Source organism: Orcinus orca, chromosome 12, assembly GCF_937001465.1.
Source record: "Orcinus orca chromosome 12, mOrcOrc1.1, whole genome shotgun sequence".
Taxonomy (NCBI): Eukaryota; Metazoa; Chordata; class Mammalia; order Artiodactyla; family Delphinidae; genus Orcinus; species Orcinus orca.
The window spans coordinates 30,995,148-31,013,281 of NC_064570.1; the positions used below are offsets into that span (position 1 = coordinate 30,995,148).

At 39.9% G+C, this 18,134-nt stretch overlaps 1 protein-coding gene across 5 annotated transcripts in view; it reads right to left on the reverse strand.

Annotated features, from left to right (window-relative positions):
* AKAP7 (A-kinase anchoring protein 7) overlaps positions 1–18,134 on the reverse strand; it is a 140,402-nt gene that overhangs the window by 75,360 nt on the left and 46,908 nt on the right. For all 5 annotated transcript variants that reach the window (XR_007470722.1, XM_033407201.2, XM_004263827.3 and 2 more), the window contains exon 6: positions 3,602–3,714. Coding sequence is in view for 4 of the 5 variants with exons in the window: in XM_033407201.2 (XP_033263092.1) it covers positions 3,602–3,714 (113 nt within the window). In the remaining variant the exon portion in view is untranslated. The remainder of the gene's footprint in view (positions 1–3,601; positions 3,715–18,134) is intronic.

Sequence of the window (18,134 nt, forward strand, 5' to 3'; positions counted from 1 at the left end):
ATGTGAAAAATAAATCCAAAAGAATGCACTGTAAAAAAAGCACTGACCTAAACAAGTAGTAGTCTAACCATGTGAAACAAATATACTCTAAAGAAATTACACAAATAAATAAATTTTAGCTACTCTTTCAGAGACAAAGCAATTTAATAAGATTTTCTGAGGCTTCATTCATTTGATTTGAAAAACTACAACTTTGAAAACACAGTGATAATCAAAATAGCTTTACGATACACAAAACTACTTTCAAGGGAATTCCCTGGTGGTCCAGTGGTTAGGACTCCATGCTTTCACAGCCGAGGGCGTGGGTTGAATCCCTGGTCAAGGAACTAAGATCCCGTAAGCCACATGGCACAGCCAAAAAAATAAATAAAATACTTTTAATACTCTCTTAGGTGATATATTCCACTAGAATTCTATGAAACTAAGAAGATGTAAAATTAACACATTGACTAAATGCCTCCTGGTGTTAGAAAAATATATAATTATCCAAAAAAGTCTTATGTTTCCCAGAATCTGTTAGAGAACTTAGTTCTCTAGCTTGGGAACCAGAATACCATGCTGTAGCAGAGGAAGTTCGAGAAATTTGAAGGAGAGTTTCTATATATGTTGGTAGTGTACAGGAAAAGGTCAGGAGGATATACTAGTAGCGGTACCTAAGAGAGAGAAATTATATTGGAAGCAAGGGAGTGGGAGATTGGTGATGAGGGAAAAAAATGTATCTTTCAATCTGTAGGTTTGTATGTATCAGTATTTGGATTTTTTACAGTGAGAATATATTCATCTAGCACTTCTGTAATTAAAATAACTTTTAAAATAACAAGTACCTGAAATGAGACAAACTTCCTAATATGAGTGAAAAAAAGTATTCCACACCCTTCTCTCTCTCTCCCCCCTCTTTTATTTCATTATCAATCTTAAGTAAACTGAATGCTGGTAATACATTCCACTACTGACTTTACCAATGGTCTGTCTCACCCTTGTAAATGAGTGGACCCAGAATGAAAACCTAGAAGAGAATTAGTGCTGAGAGAGGAAAACAGACAGCTGGAAATGTAAAAAACAAGTTAGGAAACGAAGAGTCACATATTTTAAAATAATCTACATTCCAAACCACAAAGCATAATAAAAATCTACCGATGTGTATGCCACCTTTTCATATTGGTTTTAACTTCTGCAGTGGACCCACTGATTTGCTGCATAAAGAAAATACTAGCTCTGCATAGCATAGGGAGATCAGCTCGATGCTTTGTGACGACCTAGAGGGGTGGGATAGGGAGGGTGGGAGGGAGGCTAAAGACGGAGGGGATATGGGGATATATGTATACATATAGCTGATTCACTTTGTTGTACATCAGAAACTAACACAACATTGTAAAGCAATTATACTCCAAAAAAGATGAAAAACAAAAAAAGAGAAAATACTGGCTATTTTAAGCCTGTATATCTCAAAGTATACTACTCTTCAGACCATCTGGATCAAAAGCCCTGTCACACTTACTGAATGAAAGCCAAGGTGTTAGGTCCAATTCCAGATCTGAACTTAGAGAATGGAAATCTGCAGCTTCAACAAGTACACCAGGTGACTCATGAATCCCAAAGTTTAAGACATATTTTCTTAAGCATTCAGAAACACTAACCATCGTAATAGTAAATAGGAACAGACAGATTCCACAAATTAAAGGCAAATATTCTTATTTGGCTTTCTGAAAGACAGTAAGATCTTAGTTTATTTTCCAAAGATTAACATTCTAATCAAAACAAAACACAACCTGATTTAGATTTTATACAGTCTTCAAGCAGGGGCTGTTTCTATTTTGATCATCACTCTATGCCCAGCACCCAATGTCTGACACACAGTAGGCACTTGATAAATAGTTGTTGAATTAGTAGGATTCGGACCAAGGAGCTCCCCACATAGAGAAATGAAACTGGATGGACAGGACTTGGCAAGTGGGAGGGAAGAAGATGAGACTGAGAATGAGGTAAGAGGGATTCTGGACGGGGCTCTGCAACTGAGGACGATGTGATCTCATTTCAGTCACTTAACTTCTAAGTCTCAGATCCCTTTTCTACAATGTAAAGGAGCAGATTCTGTGAAATCAACTGCCAAGAAATCATTTAAAATGCACGCAGTCTGAAACACAAATTCTAGAGTTAATTTAAACATCCCTTTGATAAATGTCCTTGGGTGCTCTCATTTCAAAGTTAATATTATAAAGACAGAAACATTTTGAAATGTGGGTATTACCTTCACCACTGATTTGTCATTCTGTGATTAAGTTTGATACCACTGGGAAGAGGACAATCCATTTGAAAGCAAAACAAGAAAGATAATGAGTAAAAAAAGTAAACTGAAAAAAAAAAGTAAACTGTCAGTCTACAGGTTTTGTCAGTTGTTATCATTCCTAATTCCCAAATCTATGATTTATACAAATGATTTTACCTAAATATTCTGGAATATAGTTATTATTTAATTTGGGCATAGCTATTAAAAAAAAACATGCAAGATATTAGGGGGGGGATTTTTTACAGTAGTCTGTAGAAAACTCATAACCACAGGATGGTCAACCACCCAAACACATGTTTTTACAGGACCAAAAAGATTTTCTGAGCACAGAGACATTAAATACAAACTGTTGAATTCAGAAAAAAGGTCTACTTACTAATAAACATGACCTTCATTTATAGAGCTGCAAATCAGTCTTAACTGCAGCAAAGAGTCATGGAGAGCAGGAACGAATACTAATCTGCAAGCCCATCTCCAAAACTCTGGTACATCAGAGCAGGTCAGCAGATGTCTTAATTTGCATGAGAACCTCCCTAGGCTGAAATGGGAAAAAAAAAAGGAAGGGTGCCCTTAGGATTCCAAGCGAACTGCTCGTGACTCCAGAGAAAAGTCCAAAGTCACTCCAACCTCTGAGAGAGGAGGCAGTGGCCTAGGAAGGCAGAAAGTCACCCTGAGATAGGGGAAGTCAAAAGACATGTCCCCTGGCTGTGGCACTGCTGACCGTTCTCAGGGAGAAGTACTTGTAAGTACTGAGCTGGGGAGTGGGGAGCCCTTCTGTTACCCTCTTACCCAGTTCCTGGAACACTTGTTCCACACCCTCAGTGGAGACAACTGCTGAAAGAGCAAGGTGGCTTTTTGGAAACCTTGAAAGAGCTATGTAAAAGGGGGGCGGGGCGGAGCTTGTCCCACCTTGAAGAACCCAGCCTCAGGAAGCAGCCCCAGTGTATACAGGCCAGTGGAGAAAGCTCTGAGCGCAGCAGGCTGCAAACAACCAGAAGCAAAGAACGCAGCGAAATACAACTCTGGCACCGCCCCCAAGGCTTTTCAAGGGATGAAGCAGATGTGGCAACAGATGAAGCAACGGTAAGTGATAGAGTGTGAGGCTAATAGGCATGGTGGCAAAGGAGGGGACAGCTGCCACGGCCTCCATGGAGGCTCTTGAGACAACTCAGCATCCTTGGGAATTGGAACCAGACTGACTTGGAATTCCAGGAGCAATAGTGGCAGGGGTGCCGAAAAGCACTACAAATGCCCCTCATGCTCAGGGCTGGTGTGGCTAACAAAACAGGGCTTATAGGGAAAATGTCCACTGACCTTCTTCCGGAGCCATGGTGCTTTGGACAATTTCATGAAGGTCAAATGAGGCTTAAAAGTTCTGCTTTCTCCTGCCAAGATACCTTTTTCTTGAAATGTCCTTTTTGCAGCATCTGAAGAAAATAAAAAGAAGCACAAAAATGTTACCATATGATAACCATATGAGACAAGAATCTAAAAAAGTGGATATATGTATATGTATAACTGAATCACTTTGCTGTACACCTGAAACTAACACAACATTGTAAATCAACTATTCTCCAATAAAGTTAAAATTCAAAAAAAATGCTACTATAACACATGGCAGTCTTTAATCATAAAAATGGCATTTCAAAAGATAACAAATTAGCTTATAAGGAAGATTATAAACCGGTTTGAGACTTTTTTTAAGAGAGGAAAAAACACAACATGTATGATAACAAACACATCATGACAGTTAAATCCGCAGGGATGTCAAACTTTCGGTAAAGCACACAAAAGCCACAATTTGACAAGGAAACATTTAATGAATAAATAGCTCTTGGCTGGTATGATGCAGATTTCACACAATATCCCAGTGGTGTCCATATGTGTAAAAAAGGACTAGCTTATCTGTAAACCCTCATATCTAAAACTTCTGCTTCTAACCAAGATAGAATAACAGGAATCGGATTTACCCTCCCATCTAAAACAACCCAAAAAAAGGACAAAGTATATGAAACAATGGTTTGCAAGACACTGTACACCAGGCAATGAAGGTCGGTGATCCCTCAGAGATGAGAAACAGACAAGGTAAGCCCTACAATTGTCCAGCTTATGTCCCTGGTTGTCTAGGTCTCTGCTCAAGGAAGAGAAACCCAGATGGAGCCCAGTCATCACACTAGGTTCAGAAAAAAGAGCAGAGGGTAGAAAAGACCAAGGCATCTGGAGCTCATGGGACAGAGTGCCAGAGAAATGAGTCCTGCAGAGAGAAAACTGCAGAGATCCGCAAAGGGTCCCCCTAGTGGATTCAGCTAAGCCACTGACCAGCATGTGTGTGTGAGCAAACTACCAGAGGCTGGAAAACACACTCCAAAGGATTAGCGAGAACATGCCCAGCTGTCACCCAGGGTTAGGAATTCTTTTCCCATCAGCCAGACTGGAAAACCTCAAGATTCATGGGACACTGGGCAGAGTAATCTAAGGGTCTTGCCTCAGTGGAGAGGAAAAATTAGCTCTGGCCTGGTACTGCTCTAGTCCCACCTAACAAATCTTAGAAGCAAGACGCCAAAGGAAAAACCTATTTCCAAGTAATTTAATTATGTCCCAGAACCAAGTCCAAGAATAATTAGAGTAAAACAAATTATCCAACACCCAACAAGGTAAAATTTATAATGCCTGATATCTAATCAGAAATGACCAGGGGGCTTCCCTGGTGGCTCAGTGGTTGAGAGTCCGCCTGTCGATGCAGGGGACGCGGGTTCGTGCCCCGGTCCGGGAGGATCCCACATGCCTTGGAGCGGCTGGGCCCGTGAGCCATGGCCGCTGAGCCTGCGCGTCCGGAGCCTGTGCTCCGCAACGGGAGAGGCCACAACAGTGAGAGGCCCGCGTACCGCAAAAAAAAAAGACCAGGCATATAAACAGGAAAATATGAGCCACAATGAGAAGATAACTTAATTCATCAAAAGTGACCCAGAACTAACACAGATGTTAGAATTAGCAGGTAAGGGCTTCAAAGTAGTTATTATAACTGTATTCTCTCTGTTCAGAAAGTTAAGTTCAGACATGCAAACTATAAAAAAAAGACCCAAATTAAATTTATAGAGATTAAAACTGCAAGGTCTGAGAAAAATAAACTGGATGGAATTAAGAACAGATTAGACACTACAGAACAAAAAATTAGTGAACTTGAAGACGTAACAATAAAAACCACCCAAAATAAAACAGAGAAGAAAAATAAGAAAAAAAGAAAAAGGAACAGAACATCAGTAAGCTGTGAGGCAACTTAGGTTGCCAAATATATGTATAAGTGGAGTCCCTGAAAAAGAGGCAAGAGAGAAAGAGATAAGAGAAGATACTTGAAGAACTAATGGCTGTTAGGGAATGAGAGCTACACCACAACCACAATGGAAAATAATCTGGGCAGTTAACTATTGAAATTTAAGCTACACAAGCATTTTGAACCAGTAATTCCAATATTAAGAAAATACACAAAAATAAATAAAAGTACCAATACATAAGATTCTATATAGAAGATACTTAGCATTGTTTGAATTATCACAAACTGGAAATAACCTTCATCAATAAAGAAATGGTTGTTAAATTACCATAGGCCCATACTAAAAACTATCATAATGAAAAGAATGAATTAGAGCTACATATATTGACCTGAAAAGACATCCATGATATCTATTAAGCAAAAACAGGCAAGTTGCATGGTTACTATATCCATAACATAATTTCATGGTTTAAAAGAGAGAGAAAGAAAGAAAATAAATGCTAAATATTTATGTTTTTATTAGCATAGAAAAATAGTATAGAATACCTTAGAATGGAGGTAGAGATTGAATAGAGGCAGAAGAGAACAGTAATATTTTCTTTATACATATTTGTACTGTTTGAATGATTACAATGAGCATGTATTACTTTTGAATAAAAGGTTTAAAAATAAGAAGCACAATAACAACCTGACAATATGTTAGCAATATAACATTGCTACGAGTGCACAAGCATCATAGCAGAATGCACAAATAGGAGAGAGTCCTTTGCCACACATGTGAAGAATCCATCCCTTTCAAAGACCTTTGGTAAACAACTTTTCATTTGGTCTTTTTCCCTTAAAATCAGGGCTAATACATAAGTCAGTTTTAAAGATAAGAAAACTGAAACATAAGATGTTCAAGGTCACACTCCTTGTTAGCAGTTAAGAAGGAACTGTGATCCACGTGCCCTAACTTCTACCCTTGTCATCTTCAAGCTGGCTGAAACCCCAGCTTGAACCCTGGGAGTAAGGAAGGGCACAGAAGCTGCCTCAACAACTCAATGAGGAAGAGGAAGGCAGGGGATTCTGCCGCCTTCCACCATGCCCACACACATTGGTTTCAGTCCGAGAAGTTTCCCTGTTTTACACACTGAGCTTCTGAGTACCATTTCATTTTTTTAAAGGATTCCAATCCTTACCAAAAAGAAAGTTTGAAAAGCAATGATCAAAAAACTTATATAGGGTCACTTCAGTGGCAATAATCCCACCAATAATGTCCAAAAAAAAACCAAAATAGAAACTGGTAAAATATAGGACACAGAATACATCTTTGAATCTCAAATAAGACTATATTCAATCTATTTTTTAAATTTATTTATTTATTTATTTGGCTGTGCTGGGTCTTAGTTGTGGCATTAAGGATCTTTAGTTGCAGCATGTGGGATCGAACCCAGGCCCCCTGCATTGGGAGCGCAGAGTTCTAACAGCTGGACCACCAGGGAAGTCCCCACATTCAATCTAAATGTTCAGTGACGAATCATTAGAGAAATACAAGTCAAAACCACCATGAGGTATCACCTCACACTGGTCAGAATGGCCATAATCAAAAAATCTACAAACAATAAACGCTGGAGAGAGTGTGGAGAAAAGGGAACCCTCCTGCACTGTTGGTGGGAATGTAAATTGATACAGCCACTATGGAGAACGGTATGGAGGTTCCTTAATAAACTAAAAATAGAATTACCATATGACCCAGCAATCCCACTACTGGGGATATACCCTGAGAAAACCATAATTCAAAAAGAGACATGTACCACAATGGTCACTATTTACAGCAGCACTATTTACAATTGCCAGGACATGGAAGCAACCTAAATGTCCATCAAAAGATGAATAGATAAAGAAGAGGTGGCACATATATACAATGGAATATTATTCAGCCATAAAAAGGAATGAAACTGAGTTATTTGTAATGAGGTGGATGGACCTAGAGTCTGTCATACAGAGTGAAGTAAGTCAGAAAGAGAAAAACAAATACCGTATGCTAACGCACATATATAGAATCTAAAAAAACGGCACTGATGAACCTAGTGGCAGGGCAGGAATAAAGACGCAGACGTGGAGAAGGGACTTGAGAACACAAACGGGGAACGGTAAGCTGGGACAAAGTGAGAGAGTGACATGGACATATGTACACTACCAAATGTAAAACAGATAGCTAGTGGGAAGCTGCTGCATAGCACAAGGAGATCAGCTCGGTGTTTTGTGACCACCTGGAGGGGTGGAATAGGGAGGGTGGGAGGGAGGCTCAAGAGGGAGGCGATGTGGGGATATATATATAAATGTATACTTATAGCTGATTCACTTTGTTGTACAACAGAAACTAACACAACACTGTGAAGCAATTATACTCCAATAAAGATATAAAAATAAATAAATAAATAAATATTCAGTGAGAAACTGTCCCTTTTAAGTTCAGCTAATTCTCGTTAAGTATGTCCTAATTTTTCTAACAATTAAAACCATGAGCTTAGTGAAAGATTACCTAATGTTTCAAGGAAATGTGTCCTTAAAAATAAAAGATACACCAGGTACTGTTCTGGGTGCCGGGGACACAATAGACAAAATAAATCCCCAGCCCTCAGGGAGCATCCAACTATACTGGGTGCCACAAACAAATACACAATACGGGGTATCAACAAGTGACACAAAGAAAAATAAAGCAGTAGGGGCATACAAAGTGATGTGGAAGAAAAGGGGTTGTTATTTCAGAGAAGGTGGTCTGGGAATCCTGTTCCGAAGATGAGACATTTGAGAAGCCACCTGGATGAGGTCTAGAAGAGAATCACGTGTGGATCTGGAGCGAGGGTGCTCATGGCAGAAGGAACAGCTTCCATGGTGAAAAGTGGTTAGCAGGTCCAAAAGCAGTAAAAAGGGTAGGATAACCGGAACAGGATGAGCGGGGGATCGGGGAAGAGGTAGGAAAGGGGTTTAGAGAAGTGGGCAGGGGCCCTTACGAGGCACTGCAAAAGCTTTGGATTGTATTCTAAGGTTGGTGGGAAATTCTGAGGGTTTTAAGCAAGGGAAATTTATGTATGATAGTAACTTTCTTTACTCATCTATATTTCAACTGAAATATACATGTCTTCCTGGTGAAAGCAATTGAGTCTCAGGAGATTGAAAGTGTTCTTCTCTTTCCCTGGAAATGTATTACTTGAAGGAAAAACAGCTAAATGGAGTGTCACAGTGCTTAAGATGGGGGAGGGGGGCACTGGGGTCTTGGGTCACCATCTGGCATCTCCTGAGACATGTACCAGACTTGGCTTTTGAAGTTGTATCCTCCCTTGTTCCCCTATACAATGACTCTCTGTAATTTCTGTGCCCTCGCAGGTACACAAGATTTCATTCTATTGCTCACAAACTCATAAACTCAATGGAGCTGAGGCCCCTTACCACCCTTCCACTACTCCTTTTTTTTTTTTTTTTAATTTATTATTTATTGGCTGTGTTTGGTCTTCCTTGCTGCGTGCGGGCTCTCTCTAGTTGCGGCGAGCGGGGGCTACTCTTCATTGTGGTGTGTGGGCTTCTCATTGCGGTGGCTTCTCTTGTTGCAGAGCACAGGCTCTAGGCGTGCAGGCTCCAGTAGTTGCGGCACACGGGCTCAGTAGTTGTGGCTCACGGGCTCTAGCGCGCAGGCTCAGTAGTTGTGGCACACAGGTTTAGTTGCTCTGCAGCATGTGGGATCTTCCCAGACCAGGGCTTGGACCCCTGTCCTCTGCATTAGCAGGCAGGTTCTTAACCACTGCGCCACCAGGGAAGCCCCCTTCCACTACTCTTGAGCACACAGAAAAAGCAGAGCTCCTTAGGGCAAAGGTGGAACTGGTGAGAATACTGTACAGCCATCCATCACACAAGACCATCCTCTCTTCACTTCCACTGCCACTCTGGCTTTGCTACCTCTACGGACACGTCTCAGAAACAGAGCACAGGTCACTTCTGCTCTCAGACTTAGGGTGTTTCTGTTGCTTCATTCAGGGGATGACGGAGGGGCAAGAATTCACACTCTAGGGCTTCCCTGGTGGCGCAGTGGTTGAGACTCCGCCTACCGATGCAGGGGACACAGGTTCGTGCCCCGGTCCGGGAAGATCCCACATGCCGCGGAGCGGCTGGGCCCGTGAGCCATGGCCACTGAGCCTGCACATCTGGAGCCTGTGCTCCACAACGGGAGAGGCCACATCAGTGAAAGGCCTGCGTACCGTCAAAAAAAAAAAAAAAAAGAATTCACACTCTAGCTTAGCTCTGACTGTCTCCTTCACCCAAACTAGGGAATCTTCCCTAGCATCAGGGCAGGAAAAACACCATTATCCTTTGTTGTTGAAACCCCAAAGCGCTTTCTCTATTTTTTCTGCTGTATTCTCTCTCTTCTGAGCACGAGGTGCCACTGCTTGGATGGGGGGCTAGGCATTAAAGAAGGAATACAAGAAACACACAGATAAAAACTTGGTATCTCAAAATATTATCCCACCACATTTTCAAAAATCTCCCTTTGTTATTTTAATTCTGTAATATCTACCAAGTGCTAGTATGTGCTAAATGTGATGTTTTGATCGGTTTGTAAATTTGGGGCATGTCCTAAAACCATTCACTGTGAGTCACTGCCACCATGATTTTTCCTCTCTCTTCTATGGTAATAAAAAAGGTTAAGCAATAGACCATTAAAATACCAAAAAAACACTAGTTCTTAGTTGTAAGCAACAGATGACCACTTTGGTTGAGTTAAGCAGGAAAGGAATTTATATAACAACACTGAGAGGACTAGAGTTGCAGCCTGGAAGGCTAGGAAGCCAAGATGCCCAACATTGGATCCAACAGTGGATAACAGGTCTGGGGATGCCACCACCTCTCCCAGCCGGCACTACTGAAGCCATGCACACACACAAAGGGCAAGAACTGTCACCTGCTTTAGACACTGATGACACAACCTATCCCCACAATGGATTCTGCACAGTCCTTTTATGCTCAGGTTGCTAGCTTCTGACTCAAAGTCTGGGCCAAAGCAAGATCACGTAACACCAAAAAGAGAAGTCTGTGAAAGCACATATCTGACATGAGAGATAGTGCGGAAGAGTTTACATACTAGGCAACCTAAACAAAAAGACAACAATCCAGCATATGCGTGTTTAAAGAAGACTGTACTCGTGCCAATTACGGTCATGCCTCCGAGATTCGGAGGGTTCAGCTCCAGACCACCACAATAAAGCAGAATATCACAATAAAGCAAGGCACACAAATTTGGGGGGGACATAAAAAAGTCATATTTACACTGTACTGTAGTCTATTCAATGTGCAATAATAGCATTACACCTAAAAAACCATGTACTTTATTGCTAAAAAATTCTAACCATCATCTGAGCCTTCAGTGAATACTGATTTTTTTGGCTGGTGGAGGGTCTTGCCTCAATGTCAACGGCGGCTGACTGATCAGGGTGGTGGCTGCTGAGGGCTGGGAAGGCTGCGGCGGTTCCTTAAAATAAGACACCAGTGAAGTCTGCCGCATTGATGAACTCTTCCTTTCACTTGAACACTTAGAGGCCATTGTAGGGTTACTAACTGGCCTAATTTCAGTATTATTGTGTCTCAAGGAATAGAGAGGCCCAAAGAGTGGGCGAGAAATGGGGAAACGGACAGTCAGTGGAGCAGTCGGAAGACACACATTTATTAAGTTGGCCGTCTTATATGCGCACGGTTCATGGCACCCCGAAGATCACTGACCACAGATCACCATAACAAATATAATAATCACAGAAAAGTTTGAAATATTGCAAGAATTACCAAAATGTGACATAGAGACACTAAGTGAGCAAATGTTAGAAAAATGTCACTGATAGACTTGCTCTATATAGGGTTACCTTCAATTTGTTAAAAAAAAAAAAAAAGCAATTATCTGTCAAACACAATAAAGCAAAGAGCAATAAAATGAAGTCTGCCTGTACTGTTACAATTAACTTATCACCTTTTAGTTCACATAATCACAAACAGGTATATCTTTTCTCAACTACCCTATCATAACCCAGCTTTAAACTTCTTTATTTCGGCATATTCTCAACTGTTTTAAACACACCTAATATCAAAACATTAAGCTGAATATTATAAAACTGTCATTTTTATTGCTCAAAAACAGTCAAATATTGGCAACGTCTGATGGTTTAACATATACCATAATGGACTAACTTACTAAATCCCTAAAATTTGACTAAAGAGATTAGGGCTTATCTTCTAAGTGTTCAAGTATTTGAAGAATTATCACATAGAAGAGCTTCGGATGGCAATTTAGCAACGTGTTCACACCAACCCTCAAAACAGAAATGGCTAGAAAGTGTCAAAGGTAAAATTCATTTGTTAAGTTATTTACTGAGCAGTTCTCCTATGTGCCAGGTACAATATGTCCTGAAGACAGCAAACAGTCCCTGCTTTTATAGAGTTTATAGTCTCATGGGACAGATTTTACCCCAAGAAGGAGAAAGACAAAGTTTAGAATTATCAGAAAATACCAGAGATATAAGGAAAGGAGCTTTGTTAACAGAAATCAAAATAGTAGGTATTTGTAATGTTCACTACTATCTACATTTTTTACATATTATTTTATTTGCTATATCAATATTGTTATAAATTGATTCTAAAGAAACAACATTTTCTGATTTACTGGCTTCAGTTACATCAAATTTTGATCCAAGAGTTCTCATTATTCACTGGGCCTGAACTCTTTGATGATGGATATCTATCCACAATACCGGTTTAAATAATTTGTCACAAAGCACATTTCATTTTTATTACTGTGTTTTTCCAGCAGAGTATATTCTCTAGCTACATAGAAATATGGGGAACAAATGTCACCTTCATTTGGGAAAGTTATTACTTAGGACTGACTCTATATTCCTAATATAATCTATAAGTATAATCTATTGCTTAGCCAGAATACTGGGTAATGGTTATAGAAATATTCTTGAGATCAGAAAAATTCTTGCTAGTGTAAAAACCACATGTCATTTTTCATCTATGTTAACTCATGTTCTGGAAGAGAAACTTATGAATATTTTAATAAATTGTTCAATTCCTCCTAGTACCAAAGACATTCTTTCAAGCGCTAAATAGAAAAGCACATAGCAAATACATCAGATATCCTTCAAAAGTCATCTACGAATGCTCCCTAAATAATATAATTCACCTCATATTTAAAGAAGCAAATTGTCTGAAGAACAATTTCTTAATGTATATTTTAAACACAAGAAGACTTGGCTGTATAAAAGAACATCAAAATGAATAATAAAGAGACAATACTTTTATAATCCTAAATAATACAATTTTATCTATTTTTAACTTTTTATTTTTTGTATTTATTCAATTCCCTCCCATACCTGAAGACAAGCAGTGTAACTGGAGCATACTGAGGGAGAAGAGAGAAGCAGGGTAAGACAGGAGACCTCAGCAGGAGACCAGAACACAAGGATACCGCGGGCCATAGCAAGGAGTCTGGAAAGTTGTGATAGACAGCTATACTCAGCTATACTCAGAGTCATTCTGGCAGATGAAGAGTCAAAGATTTCACTATGCTTACAAACTGCTGGAGCGGAGTATAGGAGGCTACTGTCAAAGAAGTCAAGGGATTTCAAGAAAAGGAACAGTTGTAATGGTAGTAGTCGGTGGGGGGGTAATTATTATTATTATTATTATTAATGATAATAGCTATCATCTATTTAACACTGTACATGTGCCAAACACTATCCCAAAGCACTTCATGTATATTATCTCATTTTGTTTTGAGAATAGTTTCTATTATGTTTGTTTTACAAATAAGGAAATTAAGTAAGGAATTAGATAGATTGCTTAAAGTCACTCAGCTGGTCACAGGCTGTGTTGTGGGTCAGGGAGCAGGCCGGCAATCAGCTCTGACTGACCCCACAGCTCACTGTGAGCCAGGATGGTTGGATGGCTGTGCTCACAGTGCTGCAGCAAGAGAGCGAACAAAGCCCTCAATGCCCAAGAGGAAACATTCAGACAACAGCAGAAAGGAGAGGTAGAGGGTAACAAAACCTGACACCATGAACCACCAATAAAAAAACGCTTTTGTGTGAGAGCAAAACAGGGCCAAAGCAAGAAAGAACTAAGAGAAAGTGGGTGACATTTCTGGGTCCCATGGTGTGAGGCATTTGGTACAGCGAGGAAGCTATGATCTCGGACTGGAGCCGGGCTTCAGCTTAGGCTGGAGGGTAGAGGGGGTGCTCCCGGACACTGGTTAGGAGTCCCGTTGTTCATTTACAGTGTAACAGACCAGCATAGTGATTATGAACACAGGATCTGGTGGGAGTGGCAAGATGGGTGAAGGAGGTCAAAAGATGCAAACAGCCACTTATTAAAAAAATAAGTCCTGGGGATGTAATGTACACCACGCTGCCCATACTTAATAATACTGTCTTGCATATCTGAAGGCTGTTAAAAGAGTAAATCTTAAACATTCTCATCACAAGAAAAAAAATTTTATAACTATGTGTGCTGACGGATGTTAACTAGATTTATCGTGGTGATCATTTTGCAGTATATACAAATATCAAATCATTATGTTGAACACCAGAAACAAATATAATGTTATAACTCAATTATAGCTCAATTAAAAAAAAATCTAACAAGAGGGGAAGAGTAAAATAAATTATAATGCAACAGAATATTATACAACCAGTAAAAGTAATGCTTTCGGAGACTGTTTCATGACAATGATAATGGTAGCTAACATTTCTTAACTGGGCATTTATTCTGTACCAAATATTCTTCTTTATGTAGACTGTATATCACACATACGTTATAATAAATAATACTGTTAAAAAAAGAACACAGGTTTGTCACTTCACGCCTCGCGATAGTGCAGTGCTTATGTTCAAGTGACCCTGATATTACTTAATAATGGCCTCAAAGTGCGAGAGGAGTGACACTGGCAATTCAGATTCGCCAAAGAGAAGGCGTAAAGTGCTTCCCTGAAGTGAAAAGATGAAATTTCTCTGCCAAGTAAAGTAAGAAAATCATGTGTTGAGGTTGCTGAGATCTGCGTAGATCCATGTGTCTTCTCTTCAACATCCCTGGTGGAAAGTCCAGGTTATTTGTAAGAAGACAGTAGAGAAGGAGGGAGAAGCAGAGTGCAGATCAAAAGGCTTCCAAAAGAAAGGAGCTGCAAGGAATATTCTTTACAACCTCAGCATGTTCTAGCTTTTCTGGGTGGCTGACAGAGTCTTGGTACTCCAGCAGAGGGTTAGGCCTGAGTCTCCGAGGTGGGAGAGAAGAGTTCAGGACACTGGTCCACCAGAGACCTCCTGGCCCCATGTAATATCAAACAGCGAAAGCTCTCCCAGAGATCTCCATCTCAATGCTAAGACCCAGCTCCACTCAACGACCAGCAAGCTACAGTGCTGGACATTCTATGCCAAACAACTAGCAAGACAGGAACACAACCCCACCCATTAGCAAAGAGGCTGCCTAAAATCATAATAAGTTCACAGACACCCCAAAACACAACACCGGACATGGTCCTGCCCTCCAGAAAGACAAGATCCAGCCTCATCCACCAGAACACAGGCACCAGTCCCCTCCAACAGGAAGCCTACACAACCCACTGAAACAAACTTACCCACTGGGGACAGACACCAAAAACAAAGGGAACTACGAACCTGCAACCTGCAGAAAGGAGACACCAAACACAGTAAGCTAAGCAAAATGAGAAGACAGAGAAATACACAGCAGATGAAGGAGCAAGGTAAATCTCACCAGACCAAACAAATGAAGAGGAAATAGTCTACCTGAAAAAGAATTCAGAGTAATGATAGCAAAGATGATCCAAAATCTTAAAAATAGAATGGAGGAAATACATGAAACGTTTAACAAGGACCTAGAAGAAGAGCAAACAAACAATGATGAACAACACAATAAATGAAATTTAAAACTCTCTAGAAGGAATCAATAGCAGAATAACTGAGGCAGAAGAATGGATAAGTGACCTGGAGGATAAAATACTGGAAATAACCACTGCACAGCAGAATAAAGAAAAAAAAAATGAAAAGAATTGACGACAGTTTCAGAGACCTCAGGGACAACATTAAACGCACCAACATTCGAATAATAGGGGTCCCAGAAGAAGAGAAAGAAAAGGGACTTAGAAAATATTTAAAGAGACTGTAGTTGAAAACTTCCCTAATATGGGAAAGAAAATAGTCAATCAAGTCCAGGAAGCACAGAGAGTCCCATACAGGATAAATTCAAGGAGAAACATGCCAAGACACATATTAATCAACTATCAAAAATTAAATACAAAGAAAAAATATTAAAAGCAGCAAAGGAAAAGCAACAAATGACGTACAAGGGAATCCCCATAAGGTTAATAGCTGATCTTTCAGCAGAAACTCTGCAAGCCAGAAGGGACTGGCAGGACAAATTTAAAGTGATGAAAGGGAAAAACCTACAACCAAGGTTACTCTGCTCAGCAAGGATCTCATTCAGATTCGATGGAGAAATTAAAACCTTTACAGATAAGCAAAAGCTAAGAGAATTCAGCACCACCAAATCAACTTTACAACAACTCCTAAAGGAACTTCTCTAGGCAGGAAACACAAGAGAAGGAAAAGACCTACAATAACAAACCCAAAACAATTAAGAAAATGGTAATAGGAACACACATATCAATAACTACCTTAAATGTAAATGGATTAAATGCTCCAACCAAAAGACATAGACTGGTTGAATGGATACTAAAACAAGACCCGTATATATGCTGTCTACAGGAGGCCGACGTCAAACCTAGGGCCACATACAGACTGAAAGTGAGGGTATGGAAAAAGATATTCCATGCCAATGGAAATCAAAAGAAAGCTGAAGTGACAAAACAGACTTTAAAATAAACACTATCACAACAGACAAAAAGGACACTACATAATGATCAAGGGATCAATCCAAGAAAAAGATATAACAATTATAAATATTTATGCACCCAAAATAGGAGCACCTCAATACTTAAGGCAACTGCTAACAGCCATAAAGGGGGAAATGGACAGTAACACAGTCATAGTAGGGGACTTTAAGACCCCACTTTCACCAATGGACAGATCATCCAAAATGAAAATAAATAAGGAAACACAAGCTTTAAATGACATATTAAACAAGATGGACTTAACTGATATTTATAGGACATTCCATCCAAAAGCAACAGAATATACTTTCTTCTCAAGTGCTCATGGAACCTTCTCCAGGACAGATAATATCTTGGGTGACAAATCAAGCCTTGGTTAATTTAAGAAAACTGAAATCATATCAAGTACCTTTTCTGACCACGAGGCTATGAGACTAGACATCAATTACAGGAAAAAATCTGTAAAAAATACAAACACATGGAGGCTAAAAACTACAGTACTAAACAACCAACAGATCACTGAAGAAATCAAAGAGGAATTCAAAAAATACCTAGAAACAAATGACAATGAAAACACGACGACCCAAAACCTATGGGATACAGCAAAAGCAGTTCTAAGAAGGAACTGTACAGCAATATAATCCTACCTCAAGAAACAAGTAACATCTCAAATAAACAACCTAACCTTACATCTAAAGCAATTAGAGAAAGAAGAACAAAAAAACCCCAAAGTTAGCAGAAGGAAAGAAATCATACAGATCAGGTCAGAAATAAATGAAAAAGAAATGAAGGAGGGACTTCCCTGGTGGTGCAGTGGTTAAGAATCCACATGCCAATGCAGGGGACATGGGTTCGAGCCCTGGTCCAGGAAGATCCCACATGCCGCAGAGCAACTAAGCCCATGCGCCATAATTACTGAGCCTGTGAGCAACAACTACTGAGCCCAGGAGCCACAACTACTGGAGCCCACGTGCCTAGAGCCGATGCTCCACAACAAGAGAAGCCATTGCCATGAGAAGCCCATGCACCGCAACAAGGAGTGGATCCCACTCACCACAACTAGAGAAATCCTGCACACAGCAACGAAGACCCCATGCAGCCAAAAATAAATAAGTTAAATTAAAAACAGAAATGAAGTAAACAATAGCAAAGATCAATAAAACTAAAAGCTGGCTCTTTGAGAAGATAAACAAAATTGATAAACCTTTAGCCAGACTCATCAAGAAAAAAGGGAGAAGACTCAAATCAACAGAATTAGAAATGAAAAAAGAGAAGTAACAACTGACACTGCAGAAATACAAAGGATCATGAGAGATTACAACAAGCAACTCTATGCCAATAAAATGGACAACCTGGAAGAAATGGACAAATTCTTAGTAAAGCACAACCTCCCAAGACTGAACCAGGAAGAAATAGAAAATATAAACAGGCCAATCACAAGCACTGAAGTTGAAACTGTGATTAAAAATCTTCCAACAAACAAAAGCCCAGGACCCAGGCTTCACAGGTGAATTCTACCAAACATTTAGAGAAGAGCTAACACCTATCCTTCTCAAACTCTTCCAAAACACAGCAAAGGGAGGAACACTCCCAAACTCACTCTACAAGGCCACCATCACCCTGATACCAAAAATGGACAAAGATGCCTC